The sequence below is a fragment of the Sorex araneus genome, chromosome 2 (genome assembly GCF_027595985.1).
Source record: "Sorex araneus isolate mSorAra2 chromosome 2, mSorAra2.pri, whole genome shotgun sequence".
Classification (NCBI taxonomy): Eukaryota; Metazoa; Chordata; class Mammalia; order Eulipotyphla; family Soricidae; genus Sorex; species Sorex araneus.
Window position 1 is genome coordinate 238,819,113 of NC_073303.1, and position 23,006 is coordinate 238,842,118.

The window sequence follows — 23,006 nt, forward strand, 5'->3', positions numbered from 1 at the left end:
CAGACAGTCAGACAATAAACATCACACATGTGCACAAATATATACTTGATCGATCAATCTGACCCTTCAAGAATGGCAGGAAAAAACTGATAGACTGAGAAAGGAAAGAGCAGTCCCCAGGGCAAAGTGAGCCCTGTCGGCCGATTGGGAACATTGCTCCCCGTTTCTCTGCCTGAGCAGCCAGTTTCCTGCTTGTTGAAAAAACTGGTCAAGAAATCACTTTTGTTGATATAAGCTGGCAAAACCTTCTCAAAAGTTGTTGAAAACTAAGCAGAATTAAGAAAGATAATGAGACAATTGCACACACACTAGGAGCACACACACAAATCTTACTCCTGCACACACTCGGACCGGTCCTTCTTTCACGCGGGTGCGCACCCCACTCACCACATTCACACTGAGACTCCCGATCCTGCCCTACGGGCATCATCTTCGGTCTTGAAGTAACGCTGGTTCCTGCTCCAGCCAGGCCAAGTCTGAATAACTGTTCTGTGAGTGAGACCACTAGTTGGTCACTCCCGACGCGGCTGACTGAGCAGAAGCAAGTTCCTGGGCAGTGGCAGAAGGGACACTGTCCTCAGAGGATTCATTTATTCTCTGGGTGGAAATTGGTTCAGCCAGAGCAGGTGTGTCGACCTGCCTTATCAGTCGTTCGGGGAGCCAGCGGGCTACACTATCAGCAGCATCAAATATGCAGGCTGATCCTCGGCCCCATATAAGGACTGGATCAGGGCCCTTCCATAGACCACTCAGAGGGTCTTTCCACCTTACTTTTGCATAAGTGTGGCTGGTGGAAGTATGCCAGAAACGGTCCGCTGCGCTGCGACCTTCTTTATCCAGTATAAGAAAGTTCATGACAAACAAAGCGTGAGATAGTAACGTCTTAGGGGAAAGTGAGGCTGGGTACAGTTCCTTTTCTGTCCGGAGCTTTTGAATATATGTTTTAAGAGTGAGATGGGCTCGCTCCACTATCCCCTGCCCTTGAGGGTTATAGGGGATCCCTGTATGATGGGAAATCTGCAGCTTCTTACAAAAATGCTCAAACTTTTTTCCAGTGTATCCTGGACCATTGTCTGTTTTTATTAGCTGTGGTTTGCCCAGTACAGAAAAGCAGTGCAAGACATGAGCAATGACATTTTTTGAGGCCTCTCCAGTCTGGGCTGAGGCGCAAATAAACCCACTAAAGGTATCAATAGTCACATGCACATATTTAAGCTGCCCAAAGGAATGAATATGAGTGACATCCATTTGCCAGATGGCATTAGGGACTAGTCCTCGGGGATTGACCCCTAAGTGAGGCACGGGTAGAAGGGATACACAGGAAGGGCACTGGCGCACAATCTGCCGTGCCTGCTCACGCGTGATTTTAAACATAAGGCGGAGAGTTTGAGCATTCAGATGGTGAAGGGCATGTGCAGTTGTGGCCTCCTGCAGCGGATCTGCTTGTAGAGTTAGCGCTGTGAAAGATCGGGTTGCCAAATCTGCCAAGTGATTACCTGCCGCCAGTGGCCCAGGGAGGTTAGTGTGGGCACGAAGATGACCTATAAAAAATGGAGCTCGCCGGGAGCGAATATACTGTTGGATTTGCAAAAACAATGACGTTGCGGGGGAGGAGGGTTTTATGTAACTAATAGTCTCCAGTAATGGTATAGAGAAGGCCACATAGGCACTATCCATGTATAAATTGAAAGGAAGAAGGGAAAAATTTTAAAAAAACATTAGAACAGCTGTGAGTTCAACCAGCTGAGCAGAGGACTCCTTTGTGGAAAAAGAAACAGTCTCACCCTCACAGGCATAGGCGGCCTGGCCATTAGAGGATCCATCAGTGAAAATCACTTTAGCCCCAGGGATAGGGCTGGTCTTAGTGACAACAGGAAAAACCCATTGATGTAAAGCCATAAATTGTATCAACTTATTGGGGGGATAATGATTATCTAAAATTCCTGAAATGGAAGCGCAGGCGATGGGCCAATCATCAGTATTTTGAAGAAGCCAATCTATCTGTTCCTTATTGTAGGGTTGAATAACAGAAGCCGGTTCAAGACCAAAGTGTCTGCGAGAGAAACTCCTTCCTTCAATAATTAAGGATGCCACTAAGAGATAGTAGGGTACAAGAACTTTCTTTGGTGTGGCAGGAAGGTGAATCCAAGAAACAGGGTTTTCCTGCCAAATTAAGCCTGTAGGAGAATGAGGAGTAGCGAAGATAAGGAGGTGAAAAGGGCGCTGATAATCTAGAGAGCAAACAAAGTGACCTTCAATCGCTTTTTCTATGAGAACTAGGGATTCTCGGGCTGCTGGTGTCAGACTCCGAGGGGAAGAAGGGTCAGCATCACCGCGCAAAAGGTCATACAGGGGCATAAGGTCTCCTTTGGTAAGTTTCAGATAGGGACTGAGCCATGTAATATGCCCAAGCAGTTGTTGAAAATCATGTAGTGTCTTTAATGAAGTAAGCTTCAGCTGCGTTTTTTGCAAAAGTACACGGGACCCCTGAAGACGAAATCCAAGAAAGGTATAAGAGTCAGCGATCTGAATTTTTTCGGGGGCAATTTGAAAGCCAGACTGAGTAAACGCACGGATCACCTGATTGCAACAGAGCATAGTGGCCTGTGGGTCAGATCCAGCAAGCAGTATATCATCCATATAATGGATCATATAGATGTCGGGCCATTGTGCCCTAATGGGAGCAAGAATTTGAGCCACAAATTTTTGACACAGTGTGGGGCTATTTGCCATTCCCTGGAGTAAAACCTTCCATTGAAAACGTTGCATGGGCTCTTTATAATTAATAGCTGGCAAACTAAAGGCAAAACGGGGGCGATCATCAGGATGCAAGGGAATTGAGAAGAAGCAGTCTTTTAAATCGAGTACTATCTTATACATTTCTGAAGGGATGGCTGCTGGGGACGGCAGTCCAGGTTGAAGCGCCCCGAAAATGACCATGGTTTTATTTACTGCTCGTAGATCCTGTAGCAGTCGCCAACTGCCGTTTTTCTTTTTTATAACAAAAATGGGTGTGTTCCAGGGGGAAGAGGTGGGTTCTATGTGTCCCGCTGCGAGTTGTTCCTGCACTAACAACCTGGCGGCCTGTAATTTTTCAGTGGGAAGCGGCCACTGGTCCACCCATACAGGCTCATTGGACTTCCATATGATCTTATCCGTATGGGGTGCAGGAGGAGCAGTGGCAGTTACTGAGAATAAACCTAAGCCTGCGCGGTCATTTTTCACTGGGTCGAGGGCTAGCGGCGCAGGCGTGCCCTGGAGGTATTTTCCTAGAACCTTTCCGGGAGAGTAACCTGCTGCAAGGAGCATGTCTAGGCCCTTGGCATCAATTAGTATAAGGTCCATTTGTGAAAGAATATCCCTGCCCCAGAGATTGAGTGGGAGCCCGGGCAGAACATAGGGGCGTACCATCCCGGATTTTCCCTCCTTGGTGCGCCAATCAAGCGTAAATGAGCTTAACATAGGGTTTTGGGATTGACCTATACCCTGAAGGTGAGTCAGTGAGGGAGTGAGGGGCCACCTTTTTGGCCAGTCTTTTTCAGCAATGACCGTTACATCCGCACCAGTGTCAATCAGACCTAAAAATTCCTTCCCGTTGATCTCTAAAGTCATCAAGCCCTTGTGATTAAGAATGCGTTGGGCAAAAAATGCAAAAGTCTCTGACATTGGGGGTGGTTTTTGTACTGTTGTTATTGGAATGAGTATTAGCTGTGCTAGCCGCGCACCAGCGTCCAAGACTGAAAATGGGGAGAGTGATTCAACTACTACTCCAATCTGCCCTTGAAAATCAGCATCTATAATCCCGGGGAGTACTTGCACGCCCTGAGGGAGCATATTGCCTCGCCCAATAATTAGGCCAAAAGTTCCAGATGGCAAAGGGCCACAGGCGTTGACATACACTATCTGGGGTCCCTGTTCTTTAACTAATATTGTGCGGGAGGTGGCACAGAGATCCAATCCGGCTGAGTATGGGATGGCTCTGCAGAGGGATTGGGTGCCGATGGGTTGAACAGCCCATGATTTTGAGGTGCCCCGGTCATGGGAGAGGGAGCGAATTGGGGGCTGGACGCCGATGGGTTGAACGGCCCATGATTCTGAGGTGCCCCAGACACGGGAGAGGGAGCGGACTGGGGGCCCTGGGGCTGGCCCTGTGCCCAGTTTCCCGGCCTGGCCTTCTGGCGGCACTCTGACGCCCAGTGGAAACCCTGTTTGCACTTAGGGCAAGGACTTCTAGGTCTGGGCCGCGATTTTTTATTGGGACAGTTTCTTAAGAAATGTCCAGGCTGCCGACAGCCAAAGCACAGCTTGTTCTGACTGCTCGATGGTTGAATAGAGAACTGTTTGAAGGCAGCCCCTATAGCATGCCGTATTTTTTGGGTGGTGGGATCAACCTCGGAGCATAGCCGAATGTATTCTGAGAGGGTCTTCCCACGCTTATAGGGGCGGAGTGTGGCCTGGCAGATGGGATTAGCATTCTCATAGGCCAAATGGCGGATCAGCTCATTATCCGTCTCTTCATTTCCCATGAGTTTTTCAGCCGCCTCCGTGAGGCGCCCTATGAAATCACTATAGGGCTCGTTAGCTCCCTGACGAACCTTGGCTAAGGATGTTACCACCGACCCTTTAGAGGGAAGTGCCTTCCAGGCCCGGAGGGCAGCCACATGTATTTGGGCAAGTAGCCCTGGGGGAAATTGAGCCTGCACCTCATTAGAATCAAAGGGTGCCTGACCCTGAAATTTAGCAAAGATCCAGGATGAGGAAGAGCCTCCTGCCTCGATGTTGCGGCACGCCATTTCTTGGCATCGTTCTAAATAATCTGCTTTCCACAAGAGATAGTCTCCCCTACTCAGGACAGCCTTAGCGACTGAGAACCAGTCGTTCGGCGTGAGCCATCCCTCACAAAAGGAGTCCAAAAGGCCAAGCGTAAAAGGAGCAGTGGGGCCGCAAGAAGAGACAGCAGCCTTTAAATCTTTCAGGTCTTCGAATTTCAATCTACGGTAGCTTTGGCGGATTGGTGCCTGCGGAGCTACGTCCTGAGGGGAATTTTCCTCTTGGGAATGTGCCCCTTCCTCAGGCTGATCGGCCTCCTCAACTTCTCTGTCTGAGGGATCATCATCAGGTGGAGCCGTGGCAGAGGTGGGGTATTTGGGGGCCCGAGAATGGGACCTGGTAACTGGGAAGGCAGCCATAGGTTTTGAAGCTAGAGTGTGGCAGGGCGGAGGAGAGACCGAATTTGCACTAGATTCTTGGGAGAGGGTAGAAGGCTGCAGGGCACTCACTAGTTCTTGAACCACCTGCCTTATTAAGGCAGCGGTGTCCTGGGCAAGCTGGCGGGGTGCCTCACTGGTGTATGGGGGATTAAAAAAGGCAGTGTCATGGGACAGATAATGGAGTGGTGGAGCTGACGGCTGACACCTCTCCTCCTCATCTACCTGGGTAGCCTTGTCCTCCAGCTTACACCTCTCCTCCTCATCTACCTGGGTAGCCTTGTCCTCCAGGGGCAAGGATTTAAGTTCCGGAGGAGAGGGATCGGGGATATCAGAAGTCACAGGATAAAGTCTCGGAGGTGCCTCTGCGCGGGAGGAGTCAGTCCCCTGCATGAGGGGTGCCTCATCCCCAAAGACTGAGGAAGCCTCTGAACTCTCATACTTTTTCCTCAAAAAAATCTCAATTTCGGAAACACGGTGCTGAATCTCTGAAAATGGCTGACTTTTTCTCCCCTTAAAAATCTCATTTAAGATCCAAATAAAATTAGCGAGACAAAGGATGCAAATAACACAAAGGATGCAATTAACTGGGGATTCCCAGGAGTAGGTAGGGATGGAGGAATCAGAGGGTAAGTAGGCCATTCCCGCACCACGGTGTGTGCCAAGAGAAAGGCGACCCTCAGAAATACTCACTTTTTCCGTGAATTCGACAGCCACGTTGGGCGCCAGGTGTGGAAGTCGATGTGGAGGTCTCGTTCTGTTCAGCAGGGCGAACCCTTCGTAGGGCGCAGCCGAAAGAACAGACGCAGAGCCCGGAGGAGAGAGAAAAGGCATTTATTCTATGGCAGTTACAGTATTTATACCTCCCTGTTGGGAGGAGATGGTGCCAGGACCCCCAACAGAAATGCAGGGTGTGGCACGGGATTTAGCTAGTAATAAACAAATGTTGATAGGATAAGATCAGTAAGATTAGGAGTGGCAACCTTTGCTAGGTGTGGCATGGGGTTAGCTAGTGATTAAACAAATAGTGACAGGATAAGATCAGTAAGGTAAAATGTCTCCCTACACAGGGCAAGCACCCCTCTGCCCCAAGTCACTATTACTCCAGCCCTAAATTTTAAATAACTGGGAGCAAAGGGTTGCTTTCAGAGAATATGGTAGCACACTCCTCTTCAGCATAAACTGTTGCGTGAACATTCATGCAGTCACAGGTGCTGAGAAAAGGAACACGGAAGAAATGTATGTCATGGTGGGTCCAGATTCTCTCTGACTCTGTGGCAAAGGTAGAGAGCTCAGTAATCTCCTTTTATTGATCATGGTACCTCTAAATGGCACAATACAGTGATGTCATCAATGGCATCAAGAGAAGTTACAGAAGGAACACTGAGGCAGCAAAACATGCCTTGTTTCCTTGCATCTGCAGGCCAGTAATTTTGGCCTCTGGAAAGAAGATACAAAACCAAAACCTTTCTTGGGTGATAAGCACTTGGATTTACATCCCAAATAAAAGGCTGGGCAGGCACTTGAAATCTACATCTCAAACACTAGGCTGGGCCAGAGCCAGCAATCTACAATGTCAAGGATTAGGCCTAGGTGATCAAGTCAAAGATCAGACAGGAGATCTGCATGTCAATGACCAGCCAGGCTTCTCTGAGAAAAGGAAAACTGCCCCTTTCAATGTGCTGAGATTATTTTCTGAAGGCAGCTTGAAGGGGGGAAATGTTCAGCTTCATCCAAACCAATCAGGACACAGAAATCTCGCCCATTTTAATGGGTCCCTCTGTTCCTGTCCATAGTATGGTACAGTCTACATGGGCTCGCTCTGATAGCTCAGTCCAGCCCCAACATCTCCCCCTTTTCATTTAGGACAGATTTTAACCTTCATTGTGTTGTGAGAGGCAGATTCATCAGTATGACCATAGAAAAGGGCTGGGAGGTGAGTTGAGAAGTGGCTGAAATTGTCCTTTCTCACTCTGGCCATAAGGTTTGTAGGAGACAGTTCAGGGCAGGAAGGATATATGATTTAACTGAGCTAATGGTTTAACAGTACCACTTGGTGGGAAGCAGCCTTGGCCATGAAGGATTTATGACTGAGCTAGTAGATTAAAGGAACTAACTGGGGCTGGAGAGATAGCACAGTGGGTAGGGCGTTTGCCTTGCACGCGACCGACCCAGGTTCAAATCCCAGCATCCCATATGGTCCCCTGAGCACGGCCAGGGGTAATTCCTGAGTGCAGAGCCAGGAGTAACCCCTGTGCATCGCCAGGTGTGACCCAAAAAAAAAAGCCAAAAAAAAAAACAACACAAAATAAAGGAACTAACTGGTGTTTACACAGACACGGAGCTGGAAAGTCAGGAGTTGATGTATCCCTGTCTTGTATCCTGTGCCTAACTGTTAAGTGTTTAACTGATAAAATGCTTTTTTTTTTTTTTGGCTTTTTGGGTCACACTCTGTGATGCACAGGGGTTACTCCTGGCTCTGCACTCAGGAATTACTCCTGGCGGTGCTCAGGGTTCCATATGGGATGCTGGGAATTGAACTTGGGTCTCAGAGAGCAAGGAAAACGCCCTACAAGCTGTGCCATTTCTCCTGACCCCATGCTTTCTTGATCTATGGGAATGCCTTATTTTCTGGATGTATGGGATTGGGAATTTCATATTGATATATTGTTCCTGTATGCTTTTGTTCATTTTGAGATATTTTAGGTTACTTCTGTTTTTGCCTATGTGCTTTTGTTCATTATGAATTGTTTAAACTTATCTCTGCCTCTGGAATTGTTTATCTTTGTGCCTACTCCTGAGGCCTGTGTGCCCAGGGTGGCTGTATAAACCCTCTGCTGTAAGCCCTCAGGGTTGAGCTCTGGCCTCCCGCTTCAGCAGGACAGCTCGGCCCCAGCTAGCTGGAATAATAAAGTCTCGGTGTGTGTTTTGCAATCCCGCTGGACTCTGTGTCTCTCTGAATACTGAGGGGTGGTCTCGTACTAACAAGAGCTATGTCTGCCACGGCCATTTTTGGGGTCTCTGTTATGAGCCCCATGATAGCAGCTATGAGCAGCCCAAGGAATATCTTGATCCATCAAAGATAGCTGATCGGTTTGACAAAGTGCTCCAGTCGTTGGATTCTTCTCCCATGGTCAATGAAAAGTCTCCAGCATTTCACACTACTCAGGCTCTGAAAAATAAAAACTTCCTCCCTCGAGGAGTCTCATAGATGGGTTAATACAAGAATACATGGAATACTGTCTACAGGAAATCATTCCTTCTCTGCCTTGATCTGGATCTGGATCTGGCACTAGAACTCCCTATTAATTGTCTAGTCCTCTTTTTTCCTTTTATAATTATTTGAGATATTTTATACACATAAGTAGCCAATTTTTTTTGTAGGCTTATTACGTAAAAAACTCCATTCCACAATATTATTTCCTTGTACTAGGATCCCAGAGGGAGAATGTGAAGTATGCAACACTATCTGCTTAAAATTTTCTTTTTTTTATTTCTTTTCTCTTTTTTAATTTTTTTTAGCGTTTTGGGTCACACCCGGCGATGTACAGGGGTTATTCCTAACTTTTCACTCAGGAATTATCCCTGGCAGTGCTCAGGGGACCATATGGGATGCTGGGAATCGAACCAGGATCGTCCAACTTTTAAACCCATGACTCTAATTCATACATTGCAGCTTCATAATCCTTCTGCAAATTTGCCTGACGTTCAGCAGTAATTAGAATATCATCCATATAATGGATATTTTTAATCTCAGGTTACTGTGTCCTTACGGCATCCAATGGTTGATTAACAAAATATTGGCACATTGTCGGTCTGTTCATCACCCCTTTGGCACAACAGTTTACTGACATCTTTCTTAGCAGGATGCTCATTATTTAAAGAAGGCACAGTAAAAGCAAATTTCTCTCTATCCTCTTCCCTTAACGGAATGTTGGAGAAACAATCTTTGAAATCAATTATAATAATATTCCACTGTAAAAAACATCTGCCAGGGGGTGACCAGGAAAAGAGCCCCGGCGGCTCTCAGCATCGGCCGCCCCGGGGTGTTCAGGGGGTTCGTTCCCGGGTCGCTCTCCCAGCCTGAGCGGTTTGGGCCATGAGGCAGACAGAAGAGGAAGCGAGGGCCAAGCCGGTTGATTGATCAGTTGCCGTTTACTCCATTCTCTCCAGTCTCTCTCCTTCTCTCCCGGCTCACAATCTCTCCTCTCTCTGGATTCTACTGCTCAATTCTCTTTCACTCCTCTCTCCCCCTACTTGTCTCTCCCACCTGGCCCTCTGGGCTACACGCAGTCAGGTAGCAAAAGCAACACAAGAAAGCCCTTCCTGAGGGCCGGCATTCCAAAGCCCTTCCTGACTGTCAGCAGGAAAAATACCTCTTAAGGTTTTTCTCCTTTCCTTAGTCCAAGAACTTATTCACATCTTAATTCTAGTTATTTTTGTATGAATACAGTTAAGAAATACATTGAGGCTTGTAGGGCAGCTCTCCTGGTAACCTCTTGCAGACTCAGACTACAGCACTCAGGCCAGATTAATCATTTCTTACCGTAGCAGGGTCCGAATCTAGTTATATTACTTTTTGGATCATGACAGCATTTGTCCATGACCAAGCTCTTTACTTATAGTTAAGCATTAAGCACTTTGTCCAGGCCCATCTCGATGCCAGGGTAGCACATAACTCACCGCTTGCCCTGGGTCCTTCCCATCCCTTGTCGGGACCCTGCTTTTGGGGGTGCTAGGAAGTAAGGGCAGCTGAGGTTTAGGTCTAGAGAACAGATGCCCAGGAGGAAAATATCATGTAGAGTCAAATGACTCTCAGGTGACCACAGAATAACATTTGCTACAGTTTTCCTGTGCCCATACAAAAGGACTTGGCTCTGAATAAACTATGTAAAGGACTCAAGGAGAAGAGAAAAGCAGTATTTACAAGTCAACAGAACAGGAAGAAAGAATGGGAGCACTGTGATTGGAGTAACCCAATAAACCTAAACTACCTGAGGCTATGTTATCCTACACTTACAAGTCCTTTGTCACCTTTTTTTTTTTTTTTTTTGCATTGTGGGTAACACCCAGCAATGTACAGGGGTTACTCCTGGCTCTGCACTCTGACGATACTCAGGGGACCATATGGGAAACTGGGAATCGAACCTGGGTCAGCTGTGTGCAAGGCAAATGCCCTACCCACTGTGGTATTGCTCCAGCCCCACCTTTGTCACTCTTTTCGGGGCAGAAGGCCTGTTCCCAGTTGTCCACAGGTGTCCGGGTAAGGCGTTGTCTGGGAGGTGGGGATATGGCTCAAAGCACTTGCCACTGTAATATTCCCACGAACCCAGGTGGGGCGGCTGAGGTAGATTCCAAGGCACTACTTTTGCCCCCCTGAGTGCCTCTGCCGCCTGTGGACGTAGATGGGGCCTGCTGACTGGCATCTGTGTGTGTTTCAGGAGTCGGTATCCTTTGAGGACTTGGTGATGAATTTCATCCGGGCCAAGTGGGCTTTGCTGGATCCTGCCCAGAGGCGCCTGTACAGAGACATGATGCTGGAGGCCTGCAGGCACCTGGCCTTCGTGGGTGAGGCTCAGGCGAGACCATTTTCCACAGCCCAGGGCATGTAGTCCGCTGCCCTCTTTCCTAATGGGCCACGAAAGGGGGCTGCCAGGAAGGAGGGGCCTGTCTCTGGGCACCCTGGCCCATGTGTGGGGCTTCCCCGGGAAGGCAGATGGGTCCATGGTTAAATTCCTTTTCCCTGATTCGGGGCCACACCTGGATAAAGCTGGGTGTTAGGGCCACTGCCAGCACCTCTAGCTCTAGCTGTGACCCTAACAGTTCTGGTTGTTCCCCCCAGTGTTCAAGGCCCCAGGCTGCACCCAGCAGTGCTGGGTGAGGGAGGAGGTACCCAGGATTATATTCTGGGCCACAAGTATGCCGGGCACTGTGCTACCTTGGAGTCTCTTCATGGGGGCACAGGGCCCACACAGTCATTGAGTGCTGGGGTTTCTTTATTTTTTGGAGGCGGGGGTTTCACACCCACTGTTTTCAGGGCTAACTCTTGGCTTGAGCAAAGGATCACTCGAGGTGGGATGGGGGGCTTTATGGGATACCAGGGATTAAATTGGGGTCAGCCACGTGCAGGACAGGTTCCCTAACCATTGTACTATCATCCTTGCTCCCTGGGGTTTCTGAAAACAACTTGGAGGTGTTTTTTTTTTTATCAGGACTTGTGGGGGACCCACACCCGGCGATGCTCAGGGATCACTCCTGACAGTGGCCAGGGAACCCCATGGGTACCGGGGATCTAGCTTAGATTGGCCGCCTGCCAGGCCATTGCTCCTCCACTGCCCTCTCTATCCAGCCCCGCTCTTTCCCGATTCCTGTTGTGCCTAGTGAGGGGTGACCCTGGGTTGTTAAAATGCCTCATCTCACACCTGGGTCCTGATGCTGCTGTTTCTGTTTCTTTGGGGAGTGATTGCTGGAGGTCAGGCCTTCCAGCACTTTCTAATCTGCATCCATTTGGTCAAAGCCAGAGGAACTCAGTCTAACAAACTTGTTTGTTTAGTTGTAGGTTACACCCAGCAGTGCTCAGTTGTTATTCCTAGCTTTTTGCTCAGGATTTGAAAGGCTGCCTTGGCATGCTGTAGGATCTCATCAGTCTCTGGGAGAGCCTGTTTGGATATTTTCCTGAGCCTTCTGCTACCTGAGGTCAGAAAGGACTAGGAAGGATGTGAGCCAGTGGGAGCAGAAGGGTGGAGCACCAGGTCATCTAGGTCCATCTGACTGGCCCTTTTCTTCTCATCTGCTCTCACTGTCATCCAATCAGAGTTAGAGAATGGGCAACTGGGGGCGGGGAGATAACAGTGGGCTGAAGAAGGCCCCTGGCCTGAACCTGCTCTTGGCTCCCAGGACTCTGCCCAGAATGGCTCCTTGACCCCCAGGGCCGTCAGCTCCTGGGCAAAGGCTCTAAACTAGACAGATTCCAGATAAGGAAGCACTGCGGGGAGCACAAAGATGGCCTAGGAATTAGACCAGGTGACCAGGAAAAAGTAATCGGGACCTGGTAAGGGTGGAGTTGTGGAGCTATGAAGTACAGAAAAGGGTAGGGGAGGGATGATTTTTTTTGCTTTTTTGCTTGGGTCACACCCAGGGAAGCTCGGTGGTTACTACTCGCTCTGCACTCAGGAGTTACTCCTCGCGGTGCTTGGGGGATCTATGGGATGCCAGAGATTGAACCTGGCTTGGCTGCATGCAAGGCAAATGCCCTACCTGCTGTACTATTGCCCCAAACCCTTAATGGATGTTTTCTTTCTTTCTTTTTTTTTTTTTGTCTTGAGTCACACCCAGAAATGCTCAGAGCTTCCCCCAGGCTCTGTAGTGTGGGATCACTCCTGGCAGGACTGGGGCCCCAGTGGGGTGCTGGGGATCCAACCCAGGTCATTTGTCTGCAAGACAATCACTTTAATGGGTTTCAGGGCCTCTAAAAGTGAACAACTTTTGTTTGTGGGCCGCACCAGTCATGCTCAGGAGTTACTCTAGCTCTGCACTCAGGAATTACTCTTGGCACACTTTGGGGCACTCCATGGGATGCCAGGGACTGAACCTGGGTTTGCAGAGTGCAGGGCAAATGTCCTCCACACTGTACTATTGCTCTGGCTCCTTCATTTGGAATCTTTGTTACGTCAGAGGGTCTCTGTACCTTCAGCAAGCTGCTGAGAGTATGGTAAAACATCGGTGGCTGGTCAACTGGACAATTATCCTCTTAGCTGCTTAGACCTGTGTATCTGCTTTTATGTCAAAATTTAGACACACTGATGAATCTACAATAAATGTCCATTCGCGGGGCTGGAGCGATAGCACAGCGGGTAGGGCGTTTGCCTTGCACTCGGCCGACCTGGGTTCAAATCCCAGCATCCCATATGGTCCCCTGAGCACCGCCAGGAGTAATTCCTGAGTGCAGAGCCAGGAGTAACCCCTGTCATCGCTAGGTGTGACCCAAAAAGCAAAAATAAATAAATAAATAAATGTCCATTCATAATGAATGTCAGTCTTTTCATTTCCCAGAGGAAAGCATCTTTGTTTATTCTCTCGCCCCTGGATATGGGAGAAGTGAATCTCTCTGCCTCAGGCACTAGGGTGACCTTTCATTGCTGATAACAATGTTGAACATTGCTGCCTGATCCCCATTCCTCATAGCCCTGGGATCTGTAATAAACATCTTTCAATTTTTCCTGGATGTTGGTTAACTCAGGTGAGTGTTGCAGTGAAAATGATGGCCACGTTGAGTTTGACTCAGCCTGTTATAGTCTGAGTGGAAAGGTTTCCTGTTATAGTCGACCCCACATACCACCACCTCACGTCCTGAGGGTGCCCCAACGCTCCTCTACAAGGAAGAGGAGGCATGAATATATCAACATACAGCTCAGAACACCCCAAGCTGGCGTGAGGGAATCTGCCATCAAGGCTCTGATGCTGTTTTCTTGTATTTGATTTGTTCATGGTTTGGGGGCTACAAACCCAGCAACACTCAGGGGTTCTCCTGGCTCTGACTCAGCAATCACTCCTGCATGGCGAATCTGTTTGGGACTGTGGGGAGTCAAAGAAAGAACCGGGGTCCTGTGACTGCAGGCAAGAGCCCTAACTGCTCTGCTCCCTCTGGAGCAGCCAAAAGGCTTACTTGATCTTTAATGACCCTATGCCTAAAACTAAAGCAAAGCAAAGGGCTGGAAATCTTAAACTTGGGAAAATCGGGCCGCGGCAGTTCCTCCGAAATGCCACGAGTTGGCGATGTGGGCGTTCCCGTTCCTCCCCAGGGACATTTCTCTAAAAACTTTCTCCCTTGGGTTGCTTCAGTGTTAGGTATGGGGTAATTAAGGATCAAGCACACCGCCTCATCCAGTTCTGCGGGAGCTGAGGGGTTAGAACCCTTGCCGTTGCCTTCACAGGGCCGTCATCCGTCCATTGGCTCCCCATATGGTGCCCCAGTCGTGCCTGGCCGGATTCCTAAGGGCAGAATAGGAATGTCCCCTGAGCATCTCTGGGTGTGGCCCGAACTGCAAACAAACAAACCAACAAGAAAATAAAAACAAGGCCCCCTCAGTCCCTTGATGGCGAATTCCCTCACCCCACTTTGGGAGTTCAGCTGCACCTGTGGAAGTTGCATGCTTGATCCTGAATTACCCTATACTTAACACTGAAGCAAAGCCAAGGTTGGAAAATTCTTAGAGAAAGGAGCCTGGGAGAGACCGAAACTCCCACAGCACCATCTTGTGGCGTTTCACAAGAACTACCGGAGCCCGAATTTTCCCACGCTCAAGATATCCTTAAGAAAGCCCTATTTTGGGGCTGGAGGGATAGCACAGTGGGTAGGACATTTGCGTTGCACGCGTTCGACTCGGGTTCGATTCCCAACATCCCATATGGTCCACCAGGAGTAATTCCTGAGTGCAGAGCCAGGAGTAACCCCGGTGCATCGCCGGGTGTGACCCAGGGGGGGTAAAAAAAGAAGAAAGCCCTTTTTTGGGGCTGGAGCAAAAGTACAGCGGGTTGGACGTGTGTCTTGCATGCGGCCAATCCGAGTTCGATTCCCAGCATCACATATGAGCATTTGAGCACCGCCAGGGTTGATTCTTTTTTTTTTTTTTGCTTTTTGGGTCACATCCGGCGATGCACAGGGGTTACTCCTGGCTCATGCACTCAGCAATTACTCCTGGCAGTGCTCGGAGGACAATGTGAGATGCTGGGAATCGAACTCAGGTCTGCCATGTGCAAGGCAAACGCCCCACTCGCTGTGCTATTGGTCCAGCTCCCCAGGGTTGATTCTTGAGTAATTCCTGATTCAGGAGTAACCCCTGTGCATTGCCAGATGTGACCCCCCCCCCAAAAAAAAAGCCCTTGGGACTATGCAGTGGGTGCAGAGCAGTTAAGGGTCTTGCCTGTAGTCACAGGACCCTGGTTCTCTCTTGGCTCTCCATACGGTCCCACCAGCAGGCCAGAGTGATTCCTGAGTCACACCCAAGAGAGCCCCTGAGTGTTGCTTGATTTGTGCACCTGAAACCATGAACAAAGCAAATAAAAGCAAAACAATGTCAGAGCCTTGATGGCAGATTCCCTCACCCCAACTTGGTGTTTTCTGATCTGTATCTTGCTGTATCCATATCCCCTCTTCCTTGTAGAAGAGGGTTGGGTCACCCTCAGAACGTGAGGAGACAGCATGTGGGGTTGAATTTAATAGGAAATCTTTCCAAAGGGCTGGGTCAGACAGAGCAAAGTGGGTTCAGAACTCTTCTTGTTCAAAGCAAAGAGAACAACAAAATAATCTAGCCCTGAACGTGGCCCCCAAGGTTCAATCTCAGGTACTCAATGGCTCACTGAACCCTGTGGGACCACACCCTCACCCACACCAAAAAAAATCCTCCATGCCAGAGCTCTAATAGAGCGAGTAGCGCGTTTGCCTTGAATGCAGCCGACCCGGGTTCAACCCCCGCCATCCCATAGGGTCCCCCAAGCACCACCAGGAGTCATTCCCGGAGGAATCCCTGAACATCGTTATCTTCGGCAGGCAGAAATAATGTTTTTAGAATTTCCATTGAAGGAGATTGCCCAGTTTTTTTTTTTTTTTTTACTTTTGCTTTTTGGGTCACAACCGGTGAGGCACAGGGGTTACTCCTGTCTCATGCACTCAGAAATGTCTCCTGGCGGTGCTTGGGGGACCATATGGGATGCTGGGAATCGAACCCGGGTCGGCCGAGTGCAAGGCAAACGCCCTACACGCTATCACTCCAGCCCCGATTGCCCAGTCTTAGGCTCATTATTACAGTGTTAATTAAAATTCTTCTTAACCCACCCCCAGTATTTCTGACCGTTGTTACCGTCACCCCAGACATCTGGAGATGCTGGAGGTGAATCTGGCCTCTGTCACCCTCCTCCATGGAGAACAAAGGGCTTGGGACTTCTCATATGTCTAGGAACCCCAAAACTCTCAGGAAGGAGATGGAATCCTCAGAAATGTGGGGGGCTCTAGTGTGGGGCTGAGGGGTTGGAGACCTTGTGAACAGGTTGGTTTGGAGGGATGGTCCTGCGGCAGGGCACAGCCTCTCCTGTGTCACCCTGTTCGCTCTCTGGCAGCTGGCTCTGGAGCACTGGGTGTCCCTCCACGCATAGAGTGAGTGGGGTGAGCCCCAGGCAGCATGGACACCCGGACACAGTTCACCAGTTTATTCTCTGACCCAAGGCCCAGCAGGGCCCGGGCAGTGCTGGAAGAAGCTGGACTCTCTCATCCCCTCCAGCTCTTGGCTGGTGTAAGCGAGTTGAATCCACTAGAGGAGGCCTCCTCTTGGCCCAGGGATCCCTCGAGAATGACAGTGGCACATGGGATCCAGGGTCACTTCCCAACCCCCACTCCACCCCTCCCCAGGCCACACCTCCTGACCTGGCTGGGTGATTGGGGGAGGGGTTAGAAGCAGGGGTGGGGCAGCATCTGGAATGGGGCTGAGGCGGTGGGGGAGGGGGGCACACAGCTTTGCAGGGGTCCCCAGTTCCTTCTGGAGTTCGACTTTAGTTCCAACACTCAGGGAACCCCCACCTGCTCTGCTCCCTTAAATGTCAGGGGAAGCCTCCAGCCATCTCGGGCTGACCAGTAGGGAACCCAGTGGTCAACAAGGAGGTCCGGAAGCACCAGAGTTTTGGGGGGATAGGACAGGGAGGCAGGTTTGGGGGCCCTGTATCAGCTCCAAGCTGGAAGTCCTTTGTTTTTTTTTTTTTTTTTGCTTTTTGGGTCACACCTGGCGATGCACAGGGGTTACTCCTGGCTCTGCAGTCAGGAATTACTCCTGGCAGTGCTCAGGGGACCATATGGGATGCTGGGAATCGAACCCGGGTCGGCCGCGTGCAAGGCAAACGCCCTACCCGCTGTGCTATTGCTCCAGCCCCTGGAAGTCCTTTTTATGGGGTGTAGGGGTGCTAAACTTCCAGCTAAATATTAGCTGGGCCCCCCACTCAAGAGAGGAGGGGAGAGGTTTGGGGTTTCCCCCGGGGCTGAAGAAGGAAGAAGGTTCGTTTTCTCTGACCTTGAGGCAATTGCAGAAGATAAATAGGGCGGCTGGAGGCCTCAGCACCATCAGTGCTCTTGTGGGGTCTTTCCGTCTGTCCCCCCTCCCACGACCCCCGAGACTCTCAGCTACTGAAGCGGACTGGCCACACTGGAAGCCAAACTTCTGGTCCGACTGTCCGAAGCAGGTGTCTGCCACTTCGAGCAGCTGCAGGCCGCGTCCCTGGGTGGCGCTGAATTCCAGCAGGGTCTCAGCCTGGCCCTTCCAGAACTGCAGGGGTGCAGGCCGGACAGGCCACCCAAAAATTGAGCCTTCTGGCTGCTCATCAAGCTGTTTATCGGCCATGATCTCAGAGACTCAGAAACAAAGCTCAGAACCCAGTGGCTTTTGGCAGAAATGTGTCTGGACTACACGATTAGGTTTCCGGCACCGGACCACCCAGGTGGGAATGGGTTTCATGCCTTGGCCTTTTTCCCCTGGCGGCTCGGTTGCCGCCACCATCTTCCAGAGGCCTAGGGACAACCAGGAAGGGGCCCGCATTGATGAAGAATGTGGGACCTCATGGGATGGGGGCAGAGCCAGTCCATTCCCCCACCCCACCCCTACCAGACCCCAAGTTACCACCCACGAATGAGCCCTTTGGCTGCTGATCGAGCTTCTTATCTGCCATGATCCCAGAGACTCAGAAACAAAGCTCGGAACACAGTGACTTTTAGCAGAAATCCTTCTGGATTTAATTATTAAAACTTCGCAATTCCAAAATCGTGCGCCTGCAATAGCAGTCCCACATCATCATATGCAATGCATAACCAGCAATAGAAAACAAATTGTCTAATGTTGCCTTTCGTCAGATCTGAGTGTTGGGGTAAAATCCCAAATAATAATGGTGGATTTGGTGTCGAAATGTGGAATGTAATCAAATCAGAGAGAGAGTAACATAGAAATCATATGCCACGGCTTCCTTTTGGATCCTGATGCGGAGCGAGCACGATGGAAGAGCCCAAGGAAGCGCCCTTGGACTCCAAGCTGCCCACTGAACTAATTCCGGCACGGGACCAGAGACCCCACGGCGCTGAAACAGTGGGAACCGGGCATCCCCCAATTCTTTTAACCTCTCTCTCTCTCAACTCCTTCTGAGCACAGCGCAGGGTCCGCGGTTTTCCTGAGCGCAAAATGGAGACACCGAGCCTCTCTCTAGGTTTCTCCATCTTATGAGCACCATATAAGGGTAAAAGTTTGTAGTGATGTTATTTCTGGTTGTACTTTCCCTGGACTTTATACACAAACCCAAAACCTAATGTCATCTTAGCATCAGCAATATGTAATGGTTCCTCTTTAACAGGTCGGACTTTTGTGGGAGATCCTATCAAGAATAGTCTGTTGCTGAAATATTGAAGGCAATCAAAGTGGTAGCCATCTCTCTAGACTGAACTAAGCTATATCCCCACGCCGGCTGAGAAGAAATACCCTTTTTTCTCGGGAAGAAACGCGGCGTGGTGTCAAACATAGTGTGATGTCCATTAAGCAAACAGACCTGGTGGCGTGGGAATGGGATATAAGGGGAAAATTATGTACATGGAACAGTGGGACGCTGGTGGAATCTCGAGCCGGAGCCGATACCAGCACAAGACCTTTGGTTCCAGAAACTGCTTGCAGATACTCTACTAGTCTATCAACTAAGCCAGAGCCCCACGCCTGCTGATGACGGGAAATAACCATCCTTTTCGGTTTTTTTTTTCCCCTTGTCAGGCAGCGTGGCGATTACTAAACAGGCGTGAACTCGGTGGCGCGGGGCAAGGGGGAAAAAGAAAAGTTAGGTAACAAACAGCGGGACTTAATATCTCTATATTCTTAGCAGTGGAGAACTATCAAATGCCTCCTTGGCAATAGGACTGCTTTTCTTTTTTGGGGGAAACCCCAACAACGGTAGTGAGTTATGTGTTGAAACATGGAATGTAATCGAGATAAGGCGTAAAGGAAGTGAAACATCACTTACAAGGGTGGGGACTGGGGAGGTGGGAGGGGGCGGCAGGTATACTGGGGGGGTTGGTGATGGAAGATGGGCACTGGTGAAGGGAAGGGTGTTTGAGAATTGTATAACCGACATAATCCTGAGAACTATGTAACCCTCCACATGGTGATTCAATAAAATTAAAAAAAAAAAAAGAAATCATATGCCACTCATGAGGGGGAGGATCTGGGATGGGGGGATATTGGGGTTTTTGGTGGTGGAAAATGTGCACTGGTGAAGGGTCGAGTGTTTCATCATTGTATGACCGAGACTTAAACAAAAGACTCTGTAACTGCTCTCACGCTGTTTCAATAAAAATTAAAAAATAGGGCCGGAGCGATAGCACAGCGGGTAGGGCGTTTTCCTTGCACACGGCCGACCCGAGTTCTATCCCCGGCATCCCATATGGTCCCCCAAGCACTTCCAGGAGTAATTCCTGAGTGCTAAACCAGGAGTAACCCCTGAGCATCGCTGGGTGTGACCCAAAAAGCAAAAAAAAATAATAATAAATAAAAAATAAATTAAAAGACAACTTTCAAAAAAATTAAACCTTTCTAAGTAAGTTTCTATAAAAACTATCTGTGGGGACCCACGCAATGGTACTGTGGGGAGTATGCTGACCTTGCACACAGCAGACCGGGTTTGATTCCCGACATCCTGTAGGGTTCCTCTGAGCACAGCCAGGAGTAATTCCCAGATGCAGAGCCAGGAATCAGCCCTGAGCATCGCAGGTACAGCCCAAAAAGAAAAAGAAAATGAGAAAATGATCTTGCCTCACACACACACATACACACACACACACAGCTCCCACGCAACTTCAACAGCACCACCATACTAAACCCCTTTACATATATATATGTGTATATATATGTATGTATATATATATATATATATATATATATCTCCTCAGGATCAAGGACATCAAGAGAGCCCTGAAAGTTTTCTTTGTAAGAAGCTACACAAAGAAAAGTTGACTCCAGCATGAAAGAGTGTCCCTGGCTACAGAGGTCAACCTCAGAAATTGTGCATTAGGAACTGGAGCCATAAGACAGCTAGGAGGGTGTTCTCCTTGCATGCAGCCAACCTGGGTTCAATTCCCGGCACTTTTAGGGTCCTCCGAGCCCCACCAGGAATAATACCTGAGGACAAAAAAGAGTGATACTCAAGAATGCTAAGGTTGCTATTTTGGATTATGTCATTCTGGAGGAGGATGCATAATGTTTGAGCCCGGTGCCTTTTCACTTTACTTGCCCTTGGTTCGTGTGAAACTTCTTTACGGAGTTGATCCACAGGGGTCTGACATTGTTATGATTTGTGAAAACACACTTTCAAACAAACATGGGCACGTTGCTTCCGACTTTGCTGTTTGTCATTTCATTCTTCTATGGGTATTAGGGATGTGGCTGGGTGGGGGTGGTGGGGTTGGTGGCATTTATGAAGACTTGTAAATTCTGTGCAGATAATTCTATCATCAGTTACATTATCGATTAGTTGCTTCCAACTGTTACTTTCTGAAAAGTGAAGCAGCTTCCTGCACTGTCAGTGTTACCCCCTGTTCTTTTTTATGTTGTGTGTTCCTACGGCTCGCTGTCTGTCTCTAGGAATACCATATTGCTTTGGTGCTTAAACAGCACTTTTTTATTCCCCGTGAGGACATCCTTTGGCACTTTATTGATTTTCTCAGATTTTTCCTATCAGTATATATGTATCCACTTACATTTAACCTTGGGGAACATTCCAACCATTTATCTCAAAGCAATTAAATTGTTAGTTTCTTGTTTTTTTTTTCTTTGGGGGGGGTCTAGGGGCACACCCAGTGATGCTCAGGGGTTACTCCCAGTTCTGCATTCAGGAATCACTCCTGACGGTGCTCGAGGGGCCCTATGGGATGCCAGGGATAGAACTACAGTTGGCTACATACAAGGCAAGGACCTTACATCCTGTACTATCTCTCTAGCCCTTAGTCTAGTATATTTTTTTACTTTTCATTTCCAGGTCTTAAACACGTTAAATTTGATTTGTAGATGCACCTCAAGGTGGCAACATTTATGTTTGTTCCGTTTGGGTTTGGGGGGCCACAGCCTGAGATGCTCAGGGTTTGCTCCTGACAGACTCAGGAAATCATATGCAGTGCTGGGGAAAGAACCCAGGATAGTCACATGTAAGGCAAGCTGCTGTGCAATCTCCCTGGCCGGAAAAATTAGTTAGTATTTTGTCTTTTCTCTCAGAGGTAAGTATTGAATTTCTATTAAGATTTTAGCGGCTGGAGCAATAGTACAGCAAATAGGGCATTGGCCTTTCATGCCTCCAAATCAGGATCAATCCCCGGCATCCCAGATGGTTTCCCAAAGCACCCCTAGGACTGACTCCTGAGTGCAGAGCAAGGAGTAACCCCTGAGCATTGCTGGGTGTGACCCAAAAAGAAAAAATAAAGAGATTTTGTTTCAACACTGAATGCCCTGAACAAACATGAAGACCTATTAGTACATGTATTGCAAACCATAATGCAGAAAAGGAAAAGGAGACAGAGAGCAAAAAGGAAAGTGCCTGTCATGGAGGGAGGCTGGGGGTGGGGGTGGGGTACCGAGGGATGGTGGGATGGAAACAGGGGATATTTGTGGTGGGCAATGTATACTGGTGGAGAGATGGGTGTTGGATCACTGTATGACTGAAACCCAATAATGAACAAATTGTAATTGTCTTGCTCATGGATATTCAATTAAAAATTTTTTAAGTAATGTGGAGTTCATGCCTGCTTCATTCAGCTTCATCAGTGGCTGAATAAATAACAGTGTTCCTACATATAAAATTATTTTAGGAGCCACAGTGATAGTACAGTGGCTGGAGTTCTTGTCTTGCCAGCAGCAGAGTGAGGTTTGATCCCTAGGTTCCCATAGGGTCCTCCAAGCACTGCCAGGAGTGATTCCTGAGCACAGAGGAGAGTAAGCCCTGAGCACTGCCAGAGTGGCTCCAAAACAAAAACAAATATAGTTCAGTTAAAAAATATTGAATTTGGGGGCTGGAGTGATAGCATAGTGGCTAGGGCGTTTGCCTTGGACGCGGCTGACCTGGGTTGGATTCCCAGCATCCTCTATGGTCCCTTGAGCACCACCAGGAGTAATTTTTTTTTAATTTATTTTATTGAATCACCATGTGGAAAGTTACAAAGTTCTCAGGCTTATGTCTCAGTTATACAATGCTAAAACACCCGTCCTTTCACCAGTGCCCATATTCCACCACCAAAAACCCCAGTATACCTCCAACTCCCCAACCCCCCCACCCTGCCTGCATAACTGATAAATTTCACTTCAGTTTCTCTTTACCTTGTTTACATTCCATATTTAAACACAAAGCTCACTATTGTTGTTGGAGTTTCAACACAGAACTCACTATTCTTCTTGGAGTTTATCCCCCAAAAATACGGCCCGACTGACAAGGAAGCATTTGATAATTAGTTTTCCACTGATGAGAATGAAGAGATATAAAATCGTGCAGTCGAGGTAGCCGCCGTGCGGCTTAGGATTTCTGTATTTTAGTAATTAAGTCGTCCAGGGAGATTTATGTTGGAGATTGCATCATTTCCCTTCCTGGGGCAGCATGGAGCAAAAGCTTAGTTCACACTCTGGAGACATGGCTGCAAGCACTTGCTGGGACCAGAAGTAATGTAGCTGGCTCTGGATCTTGGTTGTTCAGCAGCAAAGTGGCCGTGTAAAAGCATGGCCACCGGGGTCAAATCTCAGTGGAGCTCCA

General features: G+C 48.7%; 1 protein-coding gene across 1 annotated transcript in view; it reads right to left on the reverse strand.

The window, feature by feature from the left end:
- The window catches only part of LOC129401808 (zinc finger protein 239-like), a 34,576-nt gene that overhangs the window by 10,760 nt on the left and 810 nt on the right, over nucleotides 1–23,006 (reverse strand). Inside the window, exons 2-3 of the mRNA XM_055124680.1 lie at nucleotides 17,657–17,757; nucleotides 17,397–17,515 (exon numbers count right to left, since the gene is read on the reverse strand). Of these exons, the coding sequence (XP_054980655.1) occupies nucleotides 17,397–17,515; nucleotides 17,657–17,757 (220 nt within the window). The remainder of the gene's footprint in view (nucleotides 1–17,396; nucleotides 17,516–17,656; nucleotides 17,758–23,006) is intronic.